Raw genomic sequence first — 19,322 nt, forward strand, 5'->3', positions numbered from 1 at the left:
GAAAATTTTGCCTATTTTGATGGAGAAGACAGTGGATTACCCTGTGAATACTCTGTAACTCACCAGGGTGCTGTTAAAATATGTATTTTTTGCTCATTCTGGGAAAATGAGACACTATGTGCAGGCGTATGCAAATGATCTCTTGCCTTGTGAAGCTGAATGAGGAGGAAGAGCAGCTCTGGCCTCAGTGTAGAAAGAATGAAGAGCAGCTGCTCAGAGTATCATTCAGCGGCAGGAAAAAAGGGAAAATAGTAATTTCTGCCCAATTCTGCAGTTCCAGACTGCAGCAGTTAATGGTGCTGCTGGTTGGCCACAGTGCCCAGCAGGGACGAGGCTGCCAAGGGAGAAGGAATTCTCCTTAGAGCTGAATAAAAACAGACTGGAAATTCAACTCGGCCTGGGACTGCTCCCATAAAACAAATTAGGTACAAATAGCCCAATAAAAGCTTGGGAGTCTTAAAGAAGATAAATCCAGTATTTAGGCTCTCCTCCTAACAAGTGGAATGCTCCTTCCCTTCCCTGGAGCTCATTGCAAAGTTTGTTTAGGTAATAAATCACTTGGTGGCTGTGCTAGGTTTCCTCTCAACTGAGAGCTGTGGGGCTGTTCCCCAACCTCACCTCCACTGGCACCTTCCTCAAATGCAGATTTTTGGGGGTGTTCAGGAGCAGAGTTGTCACACAGTCATCTCCACTGTCATATTTATGGTCACTTCGATGTGGCCCCCACTGATTCCTTCCTAGGAGCAGACAGAAAAAGGGGTTTTATTTCATGAGAGGCCTGGAGCATCCTGGTTCTTGGAAGTTTTGGGAATTACTCCCTCCAAATCCTTTCACACACAGGACAATGCAACAGCCCAGTTAATTATTCAGTAGTCTTCAGGGTGTGTAGGAAAATGCTTGCTTTTCAATCTCAAAGGCAGACCCTTCCATATATATATAACATTTATTATAACATTTATATAACATTTTATCATTCAAGGTTGACTTGCAGCACTGTTGGACTTGATCAGCTCCTCAGCCAATCTGCAGGGTGGATTTTCACAATGAAGTGTTGCCTTCTGTTAAATGTAGACTGAGCAGCTCCTTGTGCAGTGCTCTGCTGTTCATCTGTTCCTAATGAAATGCCAGAATTGGCATTTTTAGGATGATTATTGTTTAAATCTCAGTCTGTGCTCTGGAGTTTCTTGGGACAGCCCCAGAGATGAAGCACTGCATGAATGGGATGTTACTGAAGGATGAATTGCAGGGAAAGTCAAAAAACACCACTGAGGGTTTGGAGAAAATGCCTTTTGCACAAAGATGACGTTTTGTATGAGCTCTAAATGCAAAATCTGGAGAGTGCCACTCCTCAGACTCACTGAATCTGATTGTCAAAGGCAAACGAGCAGTGCAGATGGTCTTGTTGCTGCAGCCCTTGTGAGGGCACTGAAAGCAAGCACAAATCAGGTCACATTAAACAATTCTCATTTTCCTAAGATAGATTCAGAATATCTTTACGTGCACACAAGCAAAATTCCCAAGAATTAAAAGACTCTCTAGTGATGAGTTCAGCTCCCAGGAAAAGGTTTATAAGAAACAACATTAAAAAAAGGGGTCAAGGTCTTGGTAAAGAAACTCCAGTTCTTTGCCCCTGGATTGCCACAGGATAAAATCATCTCCCAGTGATGAGAAGTTTTTCTTAAATTAATATTCAAGTTGAGGAGCACAGCTTTGCAGAGATGAGATTTATTCCTTTTTCTACTTACCAATAAATATCTCCTGTCTGTGGCTGATGTTCCTGGAGAAGTTCAATGATAATTAACAATGAGATGTTGTGTGCAGAGGTACTCAGCAATGCTGACCAACACTCCAGAATCTCATGAATTATTCTTAGGAAATAAATGTACAACAACATCAGAATCCCTGAGGGCACTGCAGCCACAGTCATTAATGTTCATTACTGCTCAGCGCTGAATGTTGTCCCCACTTCTGTGTCCTCTGCTTTATGAACACCTAATTAAATATTTAATTGTGGTAAAGACTCCTAATTGCTACTAAAGCAGCAACTTGTCCAGAATTCCCAGTTTTTACCTTGCTGAGACACTGGTAAAGCTCAGATTGTATCAAAACACAATTTTGCTGCAACAGTGCTGTTATTTTGGAAAATTAGGATTCTCTCAGGGATGAATCTCATGCTGGCGAGACAGGGAACAGCTGGTCTTGAGTTAGTCAGTGAAGAGCAGATAAGGAACAGAAACAAATTTTGGGGCTGAAATATTACAGGGAAAATGTTTTAAGGAAGCCTGGCAGCAAGAGCAAGAACTGCTCAGTGTTTCCATGCTGTGTCACCTGGACCAGGCTGGCCTATTTACAGCAGTTCCAGTTTCTGCTGGGAATGTTCAGAACACACAAAATCCCAAGAGCCTGAAGGAGCAGACAGCCAAAATACACCAATATGGGCAGAGTTTCAGGATTGAACATGGTATTTATGTTTCCATTAGATAAACACACTATCTAGCGGTTCCAGTTCTTTATCTAGAGTTTGTTTTCAAATCCAAAATGCAAGGAGAAAATCAAATCCATCTGCCCTGCCTCTGTCTTTGTGAACTCCACAGGGCACTCAGCTGACAGGGGTCTGGTTGAAAATGAGTGACAGTATGGAAATAAATTTATTTTTGTATAAATAACCTAAATTATCAGTGCTGAACCACAGACATCAAAGTCTTCTCAGACCTTCATCTGTGTTAATTCATGTTCATTATCTCATACTTGTCCAGATCTTTAGACATACAAGGCAAAACCCTTTGTAGCTTGGACTGAAGGGTTTATATTTTAGATAATTTCTATCACTGGGAAAGATGGTTTTTTTTTAACATCCCTCTGATGCTGAATTAAAAATAGAATAATGACACATTGCATGGAACATAGATTCTATATTTGTCTTTAAAACATTTCCCCAGCACACTAAAAAACAACGTTTATTACCTACCAGAGAGCACAATCATGTCCTCCAGAAATCCTGCAGTGTCCTGGAAACTGAAATCAGGGAAATCAAAGATTGTCCCAAGGAGAGGTCACCTGCACATTGGAGTGGCTTTTCAAGGTGAATAAACCAGCCTAGAAAACATCAGAGAAGGATTTATAGCAAATGTAGCACTCTTGTATTAAAAAATGTAAAATACATCTTACTGCATGGTCTTACCTTAAAGCAACTGAGGGGGTTCCCAGGCTGCTCCAGAGCAGGATCCATCCCTGTCCTCATCCTGTGACAGGAAAAAGCCACAAGAGGGTGCCTGTTGTGTGAATCCTGCTGTGCCCCGGCTGCTGCCTCCTGCTCCCAACCACCCTGAGCAGATTCCAGCAGAGCACCAAAGGCTTTCCTTCTGGGCTGTCCAAAACGACACAATTCACTTTTATCCTGGATATTGGCACGGATCCTGTAGGATCTCTTGTTTTCTGCATGGCCCCAGCAGCAAAGGGTGTGGGAGTTAACTCTTCTTTTTCTTGTTTTTCATGGACAACCCAAGCAAGTTTGAGTTGCGCAGAAGTGCCTGGCAGGGCAAGGGCTGCACCAACAAATTCCTGCACACAGGTAAAAATCAGGATTTTACCACACTGGGATAAAAGCACAACTTAGGGACAGAATTTATTTATTTTTTTATTTCTCTCCAATTTTCTAATGACTAAGCCAGGAGCTCTGTCTGCAGCCTGCAGTCCTCTACCATACAGGGAGAGCACATCCAGCAGGGAGCACGAAGCAGGAGTATTTTATTTGTCACTACTTAGGCATGGTTGGAAAATCCCCAGCACAGAGTGTTTACGCTGCCAGTGTTTTCACCTCTGTCTCCAGGCAATGGACGTAAACCCTTCCTCCTTCCTTCAAACAGCATCAAACACAGCTCCAGCAAGGAGAGCATCTGTCAGCCCATGAGGCTTCACATCCATGGGCAGAGCTCTGATCCCAAATAAAACCCAACCTGTGCTCCAGAAAGAGACAAGCAGCCCTTTTGCTGGAATTCTCTATATATAGCTTTGCAGAATTAGTGTCCTTTGCAGCAGTAAAGGCAATTTTTAGAACAAAATTTCACATATCTACTTATATGTGGATCGATTCTTATTATTTATTTTATTCCAGCTATCCTCAGGGACAGATCCTGTAACCAGTTTAGCAGCAGCAAAATCATTATTCAACAATCTGACAGCAGAAAAAGGAATAGCACAGCTGGCGACCTCCCACCCTGTGACCCATGAGAGCAGAACAGAAATACAGCACAGCCCAGTTAGCTGAACTTTTCCCACTCTTTTTCCAAATTTCATGATTCCTTCCAATGTAGTTGCTGCAGAGGTAAAGCACTGTAAGCTTGGGATGAACAAAAGGAAATGGTTCTGGCACTCTTCAGGTTCATTCTTGTCATAATGGATGAAGGTTTTAATCCAGAGGGTTCCAAAATAGCAGAATTTTTTTTTTCTGCAATGATGTAGTCACTGACTTTAGTGTTGGAGATGTGAACACCAACAAAACCAACCCTGTCAGCTGCTGATAGCTCTTCTAACCAGTGAAATAGAGACATGGCTCTCTTTGCCCAGAAAATCTTTTCCAAGGATTCTCAGAAAAGAGACAACAACCCCCATAGGCACTTTCTGGCTACTTCCAGCTCTCCTCCTCTGTGTGTTTAACATTTGACAACAATCCTCACAGCCCAGAAATGCTGTAACACTCCACATGACACAAATCTGAGCTGAAAGAAAAGATTATGGCCAAAGAGGAAGCAAGAAAAACCCCTCTTGCACCGAGTTCTGTTCCTCCCACGAGGCAGCCACAGCTGTGTCTTTCTGAGCCTTTGCCTGGTCCTGTCTGGCCCCAGGTTTGGGGTTTTTTTTTGTGCTGCAGAAGCAGATGTGAGGCTGCAAAGTAGAAGTTTTATTTTCAATTTTTTTTTCCCCCAAAAGAACAAAAAAAATTTTGTTTTGGTCACAGAGCAATAAAGGAAAATTTCTTGAGCACAGCAAAGCCCAAAAGTGAGAGGCAGCCCCAGGAAGAGTTCAGCTGCAAACTCCACCAGCTGCAACCCTTCCACCCAAGCCCTGGGCCACTCCTGGGACTTAAGGAAAGCATCTGGTCTTTGTCGGGGCCCTGGGGCTGTCACATTTCAAAGGCTCCCTCTGTGAGCTCCAGAGGCAATGGAAAATATGTTCAGTTGCAAGTGGGGTCACAGGGGGATGGAGTGAGAGGGAATCAGCTCATGGATAAAGCTCCCCGTGCTGGCTCCAGCTTCAGAGCAGCCTTTGGAAAAACAGATGGGAAAAAAACCCAAATGTGCAAAGCATCTGAGGAACAAGGATGGTTTGATTCCATCTCTGCCCGTGAGGAAAACAGGGAATTGGGAGCCACACAGAGCAGACACGGAGTTTCTTTTAGGAAAATTGCAGAGATAAGCTGTGAGAGAGCTCTGTGAGGTGGGGAGAGCTCAGAGCCTTGTACAGAGGGCACAAGAGCAATGACCAGGCAAAGTGTGTTGGGGTAAAGGAGGGGTTTGGGTGCCCAAGGTTCATTTCCTACCCTACCAGGGGCCAAGGAATTCTGACCAAAGCATATCCAGAGGGTTTGAACAGCCCTGGAACTTCTGGGAAGCGCTGGGAGCTGCTGGTGTCTGATCATGGCAGGGCTGGGCCTCCAGAGTCTCTGTGCTTTAGACAGAGGAAGGAAACTGCAGCTGCTCCTCCACTGCCATTTGTGAGAGGTCTTTTTGTTTAGTCAGAGCCCTGCAAAGCCTCCCCCTCTGCACAGGAAGGGGTTCTCATGCAGCAGGGTTTACCTGTCAGAGGCAGAAGGGAGAGGACAGCTCATGTGTTGAGAAGTTCTGTGAAAATGACTGAAGGGTTTCCTGACAAAACATTCTCATCTGTTAAGAGTGGACCCCAAAATCCTGGAGGCCTGCTACCCATCATCCTCCATCCATGAGGCTGCTGGGCTGGGGTGTGACTGGGAAGCTCTGGGGATGCCAAAGCCCTGCTTCACAGCAGAACATTCCCGATGCAAATCAAAAGATTTCGCTGCCAAGCTTAAAAAGAGAAGCAGGTTCAAGGAATGGCTGAAGAGGAAGGTGATGCTGAAAGCTGCCAGAGCCCACAGCTTCCCCAAACTACCAGCAAGATAATTTATTAGGATTCCAGACAGGGATGGCAGATCTGATCCTGCATTTCTTTAGAACCTCCAAGTGTCCCTGCCACAGCAAAGCACCAAGCACAGCGATAGATTTATCATATGCCAGATGAGCCTTCCGTGCAATATGAGCACCTTGCCAAATCTTGGGAACACTTAGGACAAGGCCATAGATGGAAAAAGCAGCTGAAGCCTTCACAAAGCAAGAAAACAACAGAAGCTGGAGCAAGAAAAGTCAGTTCCCACTCAGAGTCCCAGCGTTGGAGGAGGAATTGCCCAGCACGGGGGGGAGAACCCATTGAAGTGCAGGGAATAAATTTTCAAACAAGGTTTTGCTGCCTGTCACATGCATGCAGTGAGGATTAAGATGATGGTCTCCAAAAGGAAAACCTCCCAGCCTCACTCAGAGTGGAATTGAGACAGAGATCTCAGGTTGCATAGTTTATCTCACTGAAGGAAAGGTGCTGCCAACCCTTGTGGTCTGCAGCTTTCCTGGGATTCTCACCAACCTTTCCCTGGACTGGAAGGTGCATCCAGTGCAGCATCAGCTGCTCTGTGCTCAGATGTGGCTGCACAAACTGACAGGAGACCATGGACAACAGGAGTTAACTCCCACAGCAGTAATCAGGAATTTGATAAGAGCTTACAGTCCACACTGATAACACCTTCTCTCCCTTTCTGGGAAAGGCAGAAGCTCTAAAAATATATCCAAAAATGAACATTTTCAATTAAGTATTGAATTAAGTACACTTGCTGTATTGTTTACAGAAATTTTACATGTTGAAATTCTACTGTTAAATAGAGTGAAAAGTGAGACATCTCATTTTTATCTCTTTTCCTACAGAGTTTACAGTGGGCTGCCCCTCCTGCCTGAGGCTGGGTGTAAGTCACAAAAAGTAAGAGGTCCTTGCAGACATTTGCAGCAAGACAGGATGCCCATCAAGAGTAACAGGAAGCAAAAACCACACAAGAAGTGTTTGTCCATCAGTCTCTCAGGGGCCATGAGCAGGATTCTGCTGCTGTTTATTACAGAGGCAAAGCAACCCGTGAAAAACAGAAGTCCCAGAAATCCACCACGCAAAGTTTCAGGTCCAGGAAATCCACATCACTTCCTGTGCTTTTAAGCAAATGTACAAAGAATTTCATTCTAAAAGTGTGAAATGGGGATCCTGACGTGGATTAACCATGGAGCACAGCAGGTGCTGCCACAGACTGCAGGCTCTGGCTGCCTGCAGGGTCAGCGTTTGTCCACTCACATCTCACACCAGCACAGGAGACAACTCCACCCTCGGCAGCTTTTATGACTCTACAACACTATTTATTCCAAAGCACTTCAGTGCAATCCCTCGTGACAAAAGAATAGCCTGAGCCATCCTCAGCCAGCTCATTCCATGGGCATTATCTGTGAGCATTATCCTTGCACAGCTCAGAGAGCTCTGCCTTCCCCACTGCCCCAGGAGCTTGCTCCCACCTCTTGATCTTTAGGCATAGTAATAAGAAAGTGTCAGGCAGAGAAAGTCGAGTAAAAATTGTTTCTTCAGAGGAAATTAATCATTAAAGTGCATGACAATACTGAAAGCCACAGGCTGAACCACAGTCCTCCACAAAATGCACTTTGCTACTGACAATGCCTTCAGTTCTTCCAGCTGCTGGAGGAAGAACTCCTCTGAAGATGGAGGCAAGGTTGCAGCTCAGAAAAGCTGTCAAAACTCTCTGCTTTGTCCTTGCAGAGGCACCATCTCTGTGGCTGGTGGCTGTGGCTGCAGCAGGGACTGCTCCTCCGGGGCAGCTGCTCGGGGTGGTTTCTGTGCTGGCCGTTTCCAGGACCTGGTCTCTGCAGCAGGGGACACAAGAACAGCCCTTCATCAGCAGGAAGCTGACAAAGGGACCCAGCTTTAGAAGGGTGAAGGCTCAGGGAACACCCAACACACACCACAGAATGTTTTAAGCACTGCAACCTCCCCAGTCCTGGAAAACTGGCACCCAGGAGGAATCTACACTGGAGGTTCTGCCCAGGCTCTGCCCAGCTGGACAAGATCTTTCTAACAGAGTAACTGCTCTGTTTCCCACAGAGTTCCTTCCCAGCTCTACCAAGGGAAGCAAATGGAAAGTTCTCTGGCAGAATTTCACAATGCTCACAGAGTTAATGTCCAAATTCAGGCTCTAAAAGCCCTGTGATTTTAACATGTGCAGGATGACTGGGCCCAAATTTTACCTTTCTTAGGAAAAGCACCATTTTGGGCTGCTGAGCCAGAAATAAGAGCAGCCCTTGCTTTTTCTCTGCAGCATTTCCTGCCCATTTCTCCCACAGCTAAATAGGAATGGCATCTCCTTCCTCCTTGGTGTGCTCCCAAACCCTATCCAGGTCCAGACCTAAATCTTTATTTTCTCAGCTCACAAGTGATGCTGCTGCAGGGAAGCAATTTCAAGTTGGCCTGCCTGGAATTCTGTTGCTAAAGACATAATATGGCAAGAGCAGTTTGCTGAGCAGGAAGCTAAAGGGATACTGCAGACCTTTCTTCATGATTTAATTTACCTTCTGGATTTATTTCTGAATCATTGGTGCTTCCAGGTTCTTCCTTCAGAACTCCCACATCCTTTGCCCAATCTGTCCATTTAATTTCCTCTACTCTGGAGAGACAAAAATGCAACAAGACTCTGATGCCTGGAATGCAGCATCTCACTGTCCTTGCAGTCTCCCAGCCCAGCTCATCCTGCCAACACCGCCCTGATGGTTTGGCTGTAGCAGCAGCACCTTACAGAGCTTTTTATGTGAGCAAAGATCTTCTGTAATCAAAGCTCCATGAGGTAAAAAGCTTCTCTCCCTGCACATTGTCCACTGGTTTGGTTTCAAACTCTCCAGTTCAGGGAATGTTCTTAGTACAAAGGTGACAATGCTGGAGGATCAGTTAACTCTCAAACCTCCAGCCTGGCAATCACCAACAGATTTGGATGTACCCAGGAATGCTGAGTGAGTGCTGAAATTCCCTGTGGTGGTCCAGGGTTAGCAGTGCTGCTCAGCTCCAGCCCTGGAGTGTGAGGGGGGAATGGAGCATCTGTCTTACCTGAAACACCACCTCTCATCTTTCTTATTGAGCCCCACTGACATGAAGCAGCCAGATCTCCTCTTCCCACCCTGGCGCCACAGCCAGGCCTTCTCTATTTCTAGAATAGCAATTGCCCTCTGGAAGAACAAAACCCACGTCAGAGAGAAACCAGAAACAGAAAAGGGCACAGAGAGAGCCCAGCCCAGCCTTTCCATTCAATCTTCCCCACCCAGACACTCCTTGGACTTGGAGAATCACTGTGGAACCTGACCCTGAGGTGCTCCTGAAGTATTGCCTCAAGCTACCTGTGCACATGGACCATGCAGAGTTGTAAATGCACCCAAAAATGCCCTCCCAGGGTGACAATTTTATGTGAAAGGCACATTAATAGCTGAGCTTAGGCACTGCCACCTCTGACTCCTTGAGAGCCCAGCAGAGCTTTGGGCCTCACCTGCAGCTTCCAGACACTCTTACTGTAGCCAGAAATATCCGTGACAGTCTCGCTCATGAGGGCAATCAGCATGTTCAGCAGCAGGATGTAGGTGAGGATCACAAACAGCAGCAGCAGCAGCATGACAAAGTATCTGAACCTCGTGTGCTCCTGGAAATCCAGGTCTCCCATGCCAATGGTGATCTTGAAGAGCTCCAGGGAGACGCTGAGCAGCCCCCCGTACATGGCGTGGCTCCCCGCGCTCTCCAGGTGAGCCAGGGACTTGTTCTGAGACACTGAGGGGGCATCGCCCATCAGCGTCACCAGAGCTGTGAGAAAAACACCATTTGAGTCCTCAGGAAAGTGCTTTTTGCAGCTCAGCCCACACATAACCCAGAGAGGGCTCACCTGCAGCAAAGCCAAACAGGAAGATCATATAAACCAAGAGGAAACGCAGCAGGTCTCTCATGATGGTCTGAAACACAAACCAGGGGGGAGTGGTGTCCTTTAGCTCACATGAAATCACCAGGATGATCTCCCACTTAACAAACCAGCCCTCAGGAACACTGTCAGCAAGGTTTACACCTTTCATCCAGTTTTAAAAACTACATATATATGTTAAATTACTTCCACAGGTAAATAATATCATTGGCAGCTTTATCTGACAGTACTATGAACTTCTTTGTTGCTCTGTTAGTAAGAATAATTCTTTGAAACAAATAAATACCCTGTTGGTTCCCCACTATGGCTGTTTCCAAATAGTTTCAATAGACAGACACCCCTCTCCTTTCCATCTCTATTGGCTTTACACAAATGGTGACCAGAATTGTTCCCTGGCACCTCATTTCACCTCTGCTTTGACTTTCCAGCCCCAGGTTCCTATGTTGATCTGGAAACACTTCTCAGGCTCAGCTGAGCAGCTCCAGGGAGCCCCCTCGGGTTTTCAGTGCTCCTCTGGAGCTGGTTTATGGCACACAGGTGTCAGCTGCTGTCACCTGGGATGCTCAGTGGTGCCAAATGAGGGATTTGCTGCAGCTGAAGACACTGATCTGACCTCTTTCTGCAACATCTGTGCTGCCACAGGACAATTCCAGTTCCTCACACCCCAAAAGCTTTCCCTGCAGAGGTTTTCCCCCAGCACTGACCTTCTGGATCATGACGCTGTAGATGCCAGTGCGCTGGAAGCCGCGGGTGTAGTACAGGGTGTTCACCCAGCCCAGGAGCAGGGAGAACACCATCACTGCCACATAGTTCTCCGAGCTGGCCCCATACAGGACTGCTGAGAGCAGCAAGGAGAATGCCTGGATGAAGCTGGAGAGAAAACAAAAGGAAGTGGCAGTGACTCACCTCAGCGAAAAGGCCCCTGGCAGATCTGCTTTGCAGGGAGACACAGCTGAGGAGGCTGCAAGGAGCAGGCAGAGCCCACCCTGCAAAGGCCACCAACAAAGGCTCAGCACAAGGGGCAGCAGCAGGAGAAGGCAGCAGGGATGGAGTGGCAGAGGATCTCTTTTTCTGTGGCAGTGTTAGGGCAGCTCAGCTGCACAGAGCCAGTCCCAAGCTGTGGCAGTGCCACCCCCCAGGACATACATCAGGATCTCGATGCAGCTGTCAGAGCACATGGTCTTCAGGGACTGGCGTCTCCTCCGCAGGTACAGGCTCTGGGGGAGAGAAACAACTCATCATTCATCAGAACCAGGACAGAGAGAGGGAGCCCTGTCCTGCCCAGGGGAACACTTTGCTCCATGTGCTTCTCTCCTTTCATCTTCAAGATCCCCAATTTCATCCCTCCCAGATGAAACAAAGTCCTCATTTATAAAGGGCAATGATAAACAAGGGCTGAATCATGGCTCAGCCCAATGTCTTTATTAATAGCCTGCATTAAATGCCAGGGATGCATTTTAATACCATAAATCACAGAAGTCTCTCAGAATTATTTGCTGTTGTGGAACAGTGATCCCCCTTGCCCAGCAACCTGGCTTGTGCTGCCCCTGTCACTGCCAGATCACACCAAGTGTTCAGGGCAGGATCCCTCCTGCACATCCTGGTGTCAGGAGAACAGATACTGCTGCCTCCATGCCAGTGATTGGCTCCTTTTTTGTCTCCTGCCTTACAATGAAACCAGACAAGAGATCCCCCTACCTGAGCAAAGATCAGGTAAATGCCTCCCAACAAGATAATGATCAGGCCAGAGACCCACAGGAAGCCTCCAGCTGTGAACTCCACTGGAAAGGAAGGCTGCAAGACAAAACCAAAAACACCCAAAGCCGTGGAGATAGGCAGAGGCAGTGATGACAACCAACCACAACTTTTAAACTCTGCTCCATCCATCCAGGCCTTCCAGACAAAAAGACTGGACCTACCTTTACCCTTAGGGGCTGATAGTATGCAATGGCTGTAAAGATGATCATGAATGACAAGTAGGAGGCAAAGCTGAAGTAGAATCTCTTGGAAGCAAATGTTTCCCATTTTTCCTGGAGCAGTTTGTTCAGTGGCTCCAACACCACCATCTTGTACCGATTCTGTGGGGAAACAAGCAACCAGAATGCACCTAGGAATGTGAATTCACCAGAGGATTGTCTTTTTAAGGGTTGGAGCTGAGTGGCTTCACCTGGGGAGCTGTTAAGGGGCTATTCAGTCAGGTCTTTTAGTGTGAAAAATAACAAATATTGCATAGAAGTCACTTCATTGAGGTATTTGAAGAAACAGAGGCTTAAGACAACCAAAGGATCAAAATTTCTCTCAAATTATCGATGGTCAGAGCCATGCCAAGCAGACTCTGAATAACAAAATCTGCAAACATCCACATGAATAATCTCTTTTTTCAGAGAAATTATCACCTAAGAGCCCACATTAACTTGAAATGCTATAATTATACAGCAGCACTATAGTAAAGGGACAGAAAAAAACCTGTCTTTGAGCTGTGGTGAGAGGCTCACCGGGGTGTCACTGCTGTAGGCCAGGATCTCCAGCACAGAGTTCTCCTCGAAGCTGTCCAGGGAGGACAGGTCATAGAGGGACACGTGGATGGGGCCGTAGGTCCACTCGGTGAACTTGCGGGACAGGTGCCGGTACAGGGGCTCCTTGATCTCCCTCTGGATGATGTGCCTGAAGATCTGACACAGACAGGAGAACGTTCCCGTGGGGCAGAAGGACCCAAAGCAGCTCCCCACACCTGGGTTTGTGCATCATCAAACAGCTGGATCTAAAAGCAGCTGGGCTGAAAGCAGGAAACCAAGCACATCTGGCTGCCCCAGGAGCGGAACCGCTCTCAGGGCAGGGACAGCAGCAGCAGCAGCCAGCTGAGGCTCTGCAGGACACAGCTGAGGATTGAGGTGCCCTCCTTTATGGTCACCCGGGGCTCTGCCCCTGCCAGCAGCATCACCACAGGCTGGGCGCAAGGTGCCCCAACCCCAAACCCCACCGGAGGCCAAAGGTGCAAATTACACCATCCCCGTTCCTCAGCAAGCCCAGGGCTGCCCTCTGGTCGTCTCTACCTCCACTTTGCCTGTCTTGGCAGCGAGCTGCAGGGGATTTAACCCATCGTAATTCACAATCTCCTCCAGTTTGCACGTGGGGTCGAGCTTCACGCCCGCCTTCAGGATCTCCACGTAGGTTGTGCTCACAAACTTGGTGTTCTCCTCGGTGTCGTCTGCAATCATCACCAGGGCGTGGAGGACGGTGTTGCCCTGGGTGTCCTGCTCCTGCAGCCTGGCTTTCTGGTGGGGGTTGTTTAAAAGATAATCCACCACATCGAGCTGGTTGGTACAAGCAGCCAAGGAGAGGGGAAGCTCACCTGAAGAGATCAGGACACAGCACTTAGAGGGGGAGCAGAAAGGGGTGAAAGAGAATTAAAGAAATGAAAAAAAGCAATCCTAGAAGAATATGGTTAGCCCAGAGTTCTATCACTGAAATACAGAACAAGTTCTGCCCCAGTGTCTCTGAAAGGGTTTTACAATAAACAATTACTTTATTTCTGGGGCTAGCTGAAACACTTTCCCACATCTCAAACTGATCTCTCAAATCCAAACTAGCCAAGTATTGGTGTTTGTCTGAAGCCACTCAGGCAGGATTAAACACATAAACCCAAAGATGATGGAAATGCACAGTGAACACCCCAGATATGAAAGGATTCTGCCATTTAAATATGTCAAGGGCTTGATTAAAGGACACTGAAGAAGGCAACAGAGGGACAAACCCATCTAGAATTAGTGGTATCACATGCAGCACAGCAATACAAACCCCAAAGGAACTCTCTTAGGTTGCAATGCAAGATGTAACCAAAAGTCTGTATTCCATTATCAGCTGTTAAAACCAGGAGGTTTTAACAAACTTTAGTTTGTTTGCAGTTTTAAAACTGCACTTTATTTTAGCTGTGCTATTAAGTTGTAGGTTGTGGGTTTTTGTTTTTGTTTTTTTAAGGGGCCTGAGAGCCCCTTAATTTCAAAACTATAATAATTTGGAGGGAGGGGGTTTACATTTTCCCTTTCAAGGGAGGCTCCTGCCTTCCTTAGCTGATATCTGTCTTTTCTAACCAAGACAGGAACATGTTCCACAGTGACCCACCAAAATAAAAGTAAACTCCTTCCTTCTTCTTCCTGAAGAATTCACCGTGGGCTCTGGCATGGACATCAGCTCCGTTCTCCACCAGCAGTTTCACCAAATCCAGGCTCCTTTTCTCGATGGCAATGTGCAGGGCGGTCTGGCCTAAGGGCAGAGCAGACCCTGTCACTGTGCCACTGCTGGGGACAGGAGAGCAGACCCTGTCACTGTGCCACTGCTGGGGACAGGACTGGATGTCACCAGTGGTGGCTGCTGCTCTGCACAGCAGCTGCAGCCTCGGGGCTGGGCAGGGCTGGCTGGCAGCTGAGGCTTTTCAACAAGCCTCAAAACCATCAGAAATTCAGCAGCAGGGCAGGCAATTCCCCCAGCCTGGCACTGAGATCCCAAACAGCCCTGAGAGGATTGAGACAACCACGCTGCTGTTGAAAGCACAGCAGAACTCATTTAATGACAGACCGCTTCTTTTTCATTTTCACAAGTGCATTTTATACTTTCCCAAGCAAATCGTCTCATTTCTTGGGTTATTAAGCATGTATCATTTCTGTTTTACAGACCAAGAAGGGTATAAACAAAGGCTGAAGAAAATGCAGCAGCAGAATCAGAAATAAAAGGTGAGTGGGCTGTGTGTCACTGCACCAGAGCCTTGGGGCTGCAGCGCTGCAGGAGCTCCAGTTCCCCTCTTTTTCCTTCCTTACCTCTGTAGAAACAGTCAGAGCACGACACGTTGACAAGTGGCCTGGGGTTCTGTGTCTTTTGGTCTATTTCCAGCAAGACTGGGATTGTGTCATTCTTCCCTTTTTTTAAGTTCAGCAGGGCTTTCATTAAGCAGGTCTTCCCAGTCTTTGCATCTGGCAGGAAGAGGGGATTGAATGGGTTGTGGGTGTGTTTTGCACACAGCTGTAGTGCTTGATTCAGAACTTACCTCTAGGATCAAATATAATCCTCATTTTAAAGGTTTTTATCAGGATTTTTAGTAGTCCTAAGGCAAAAACCTTAGGATCTATTTAATTAATGGCATTCTCCACCTTTGGGTGAACATATGGAAAATAAAAGACAGCAGAGGGCTGGAGAAAGCAAAGAACCATGAGCATGTTCCCCTGCTAACCCTGTGAATAACAACCCCAGGAGCAGAAATCTACCTGTGTACTCGGAATTGGTGAGGAATTTGGAGTTCCTCCTTAAGTACTCCAGCAAACCATCCAGTGCCTCGGGGCTGCCCCTGACCACGGCGCTGAACAGCCGCTCCCTGTCAAAGCGATTCGGGTCCTTCTGGCTGCAGGACAAATGCAGTGTTAGGAAGTTCTGGAGAGCTGAAGTTCTGCAGAGCAGGGACAAGAGCATGCCACAAGTTCTAGTGGAACAGTGGAAGGAAGGAGGGAGACAGGGGAGAGTTTGTTGGGTGGGGGGAAAAAACCACTCAAGTGTTTTATTTTTGAGTCAAGGGGAAAATAGAGACAGTTATTTCCCAGAATTCTCCTAAGTGGCTGCTCTTTCCATCAGTTGGAGCTGCTCCCAGATCCAGCCTGATGTGCAGTCCTGGCAGGCATCCAGAGCAGAGAGAGGAGCCCAGGATAGCTGCAGGACCAGAGTCAGGCCCATCCCATGCTGGGAGCTCTCTCAGGCTGGTTCCCAGCCCTGGCAGGGACAGCTCAGCTCTTCAGGGCTCCCTGTGAGGCTGCCTGGGGTCAGCTCAGAGCGACCCAAAACACACCCAGCACACCCCACACACCTGGGCACCTTCCAGAGCAGCACAGCCCTAACACCTCCCCTTTTTGCTTTTGATTACCTCCCACCACATGGCTCTAATTGTAACCCACATTGGCAATTTTAGTGTAGACTTGGGAAAATCCATAGGCTCCCACCAGCCAGGATCAGTGTGGATCCCCGGGATCACAAGCCAAATTGGTCAAATACCCAAAAGTTACTCACTTGCTGACGAGTCCTGGACGATAGTTCAGATTAATCTTGACTTTAGGGGCGAAGTCACTGCTCTCCTTCTGATAAGGTGTCTCCAAGGGTTGTGGCTCTCCTTTCCTTCCCTGTCCTGGCCTTTCTTCCCTTTTACTCAGGGCAGGTTTATCTTCCTGGATGCTGTCATCTGTTTCTAGCAATCCCATGAACCTGTTCCTCTGAGCTGGGCCTGGCTGCCCATTTGTGAATTTATCCATTGCCAGGACAGATGGTCCTGCAGATCAGCAAAGATCTTCCCTGTTGGGGCACTAAACCTGCAAGGGATGGGGAGAATTAACACAATTTCTTCACAAACCCCAAAGGCGTTTGGTGAGACACAAAGGAAATTCCCAGGTTGACCAGGGGTCCCTTTAGAGGGAGATTTGGTGAAACTCTGCACAGGAGGAGTATTTGAATAAAGGATCAGGGTCCTAAAGGGGTTCCAGTGGAGGAGAAGTTCAGAAGTAGTTCATGAAGCACAGACAACTTGTCTGCAGCACATCTGAAGCCCCTGTGTGAGATGACCTCACCTGCTGGCAGCAGCACAGGTTCCTGACATAAAAGGCAAGGAAAGTGGCTCTTTAGGAGTCTGTGATCGTTGTTCTTGTCACAGTGCAACCAGCACAGGCACAGCCTGGTCACCAAGTGGCCAAAAAGATAAAGGTTCACTGAGGGCCTCCTTTGGGACAGTGATAAGTTTGCCCACAGTCCCTGCTGGGAAGCTTTAGGCTGTTCAGACAGGGAAAACACCTGCACAAATTGTCTGACATTTCATCCTGAGGCAAAATGAGTGGGACCTCCCCAATATTTGGAGCTGCTGGCTCCCCATGGGAGCACAGAATTTGAGCTCCCAGCTCCAAGGCAAGCACACTCCCCCTGCCCTGCAGACACCCACAGCCCTGGGAGCCTGCACAGAGCACAGCTCCACCACATCCACTGCCCACAGAGCATCAGCAGAGCTCCCAGCCAGCCCCTTCTCTCTTCTGATGCATCCTGGACTCTGTTTTTGACTCTCTGGAGACATCTCTTCACGTCTGGGTACATCTCAGACCACACCCAAGGCACACTGCCTGAAGTCAGCGTGGCTGCAGACTCACCAGGTTTGTGAGGCAGAATTGAACATCCTCAGTTACCAACCTGCAGCAGAGCTCTGGTTTAACACCTCCTGCTCATTCCCATGCACTCCCTCCAAATGGTTAACAGGTTTCCTCTGAAGAGAAATTTCCCTGGCTGGGACTGCAGCCAGACTCCATAGCCTGCACCAGCAAAGAAGTAAATGGACACAGCATAAGCATTTTGGCTTAGATCAGGGTGTGAAAAAACACAGGTCTCAGCAGAAAATGGCCACAAAACATCTTTATGCAGCTCACAGCAAGAAACCCAAGGGCTGATTTCGAGACAAACCGTTATGATAATTCAGGCACTCAGTTTAGTCTGTGCTCTAGTGACAAACATTCCTCTGCACACACCCTTTAATCCCATTTCAGACTTACTTCCCTCCCCAAAACACTTACTGGTACATCTGCCGAATCCTTTAGGAGGATATTTGCACTTCCATAACAGTTTGCTTGTGCTTTTCTGCCTTCCTCTGCCCAAAATCATTTCTCAGTTGCAGTTTCCATCTCTCTACAGCGCTCAAGAGAGTTATTTATTGTCAGTCTTGCACAGACAGAGCGTCTGGGTTAAAAGCAAGAGCAAAATGGTCCTATAAAAAAGGACCCTCTGAGGTGTCCACCCACTTTGTGCATCCCTGGGAAGCACAGGGAACACTCTCTGCTTGCCAGCTCAACTTGCACTTCTCAAGAGCTGAGTTATTTCTCCCTGAGACCTCCCCAAGCCCGACTCTCAGAAGGACACAGCACTTACCAGAAAAGTTGCTGCAAGCTCCACCCCAGAACTGATCTGACAAGGAGTTCCAAAGGATCCTTCAGAGGGGAAATAACCTCCCAGCAGAAACCAAGTCAAGCACCAAGAAGTGTTAACTGGCATGAAGGCAGACCCCCAATTATTTCCATCCATGGGTGAGAAGCCCTGCAGAGAAGCCCATGCTCATTCCAGCAGTGCCAATGGCACGGCGTGGAACTGCTGCTGCTGCTGGTCCATGAGAGCTCCCTGGGAGAAGGAACAACCCCAGATCCTCGTGATTTACTCAACTGTGGCTTTTTGTGAAGTGAAGGAGGGCTTGCACAGGAAATGACTGGCTAGATTTCTCACTAAAGGGGAGAGCCAATGAGTGCAGTGCTCTTATATGGGAAAGCTGGCTGCCTATTGCAAATTGAGAATGTTTAACCCCTGCCTGCACATGGGGAGGTGACGCCAGTGCCTTCCACCCACAGCCTCCGTGGGGAGCACCAGGCTCCCCCAGCCCCAGCAGAAATGCCTGGGAACAGCTGAGATCAAACTTTGTGTGGGAATCCAGGTCTGCACAGCCCCAGTGGCACCAAATGTGTGAGCAAACAAAGGTAGGGACATCACAAAGTGCAGGGTCAGCTGCTCCTCACGGGCACAGAGCAGCCCCAGGTCCCAAACTCCATCTGCTCTAGTGCCTGTGTCTTCTCCAAAGGAGAAAAGTCTGGGAGAGACTTCTCTGGGAGCAGGATGTGCCTCCCTCCACCCCACAGCTGCCTGTTCTTGGGCCCACACACCCCAAAACTGCTTTACTTTCCCCTTACAAAACAGGAGCCCTGGGAAACAGAGGACATCAGCCCACACCTCGTGTTTCAGCTCTTCCTCTCCCTCTCTGAAGGCCTGGGATCATCTCCTGCAGCACCAGTGCAGGGTGAGAGCCAGCACCCCCTCCCCAGCTGCCTTTCCCCAAGGAATGCTGCTCCCACCTGAACTGCTGATGATTTACAAAGCCATTAATGTGATCTAGAGCTCCTTATTAATGGACAAAATGGTGAAGAGCCCTTCCAATCAACACCTTGACAGCTGGGGCGTGTTCCAGGAGAAAAGCCAGAAGTGAGGTGAACCTCTGGCCCGAAAACATGGAGAAGGGGTGTCAAAGCAGGACACACTGAACTCTGGCTGTGGGTTCCTTCTTCCAAACCTACCCCAAGCCAAGGGAGAGCCTGGAGCAATCCTCATCCCACAGGACTGCAGGACGCTGTGACGCTTCCTTGGAATGTGGTCATCACCCACAGAAACGTTCCCAGATGGCTTTGGCTTGGAGTCAGATGCAGGCTGTGAGCTG

At 48.0% G+C, this 19,322-nt stretch overlaps 1 protein-coding gene across 6 annotated transcripts; it reads right to left on the reverse strand.

Moving 5' to 3' along the window:
- Positions 1-4,155: 4,155 nt before the first annotated feature.
- Positions 4,156-18,326, reverse strand: LOC102109430 (transient receptor potential cation channel subfamily V member 2). Of its 6 annotated transcripts, none has more exons than XM_005525932.3 (18): positions 17,996-18,326; positions 17,644-17,806; positions 17,267-17,385; positions 16,109-16,404; positions 15,319-15,452; positions 14,875-15,027; positions 14,183-14,323; positions 13,114-13,412; positions 12,556-12,732; positions 11,980-12,138; positions 11,759-11,854; positions 11,207-11,277; positions 10,765-10,930; positions 10,028-10,094; positions 9,641-9,948; positions 9,208-9,326; positions 8,679-8,773; positions 7,661-7,976 (listed from the first exon to the last, which is right to left on the reverse strand). In XM_005525932.3, exons 4-18 carry the CDS (start codon positions 16,345-16,347, stop codon positions 7,846-7,848), a joined length of 2,355 nt encoding a protein of 784 aa, XP_005525989.1. In that variant the 5' UTR covers positions 16,348-16,404; positions 17,267-17,385; positions 17,644-17,806; positions 17,996-18,326; the 3' UTR covers positions 7,661-7,845. The 6 variants fall into 6 exon arrangements, with proteins under 6 accessions (XP_014110541.2, XP_014110543.2, XP_014110539.2 ...); XM_014255069.2 differs by having other exon boundaries at positions 7,840-8,018; XM_014255066.2 differs by lacking the exon at positions 8,679-8,773 and having other exon boundaries at positions 4,156-7,976; positions 17,644-17,755.
- Positions 18,327-19,322: the final 996 nt, after the last annotated feature.

This window comes from Pseudopodoces humilis, chromosome 23 (assembly GCF_049639895.1).
Source record: "Pseudopodoces humilis isolate 2021_Gansu_Grassland_sample_001 chromosome 23, ASM4963989v1, whole genome shotgun sequence".
Classification (NCBI taxonomy): Eukaryota; Metazoa; Chordata; class Aves; order Passeriformes; family Paridae; genus Pseudopodoces; species Pseudopodoces humilis.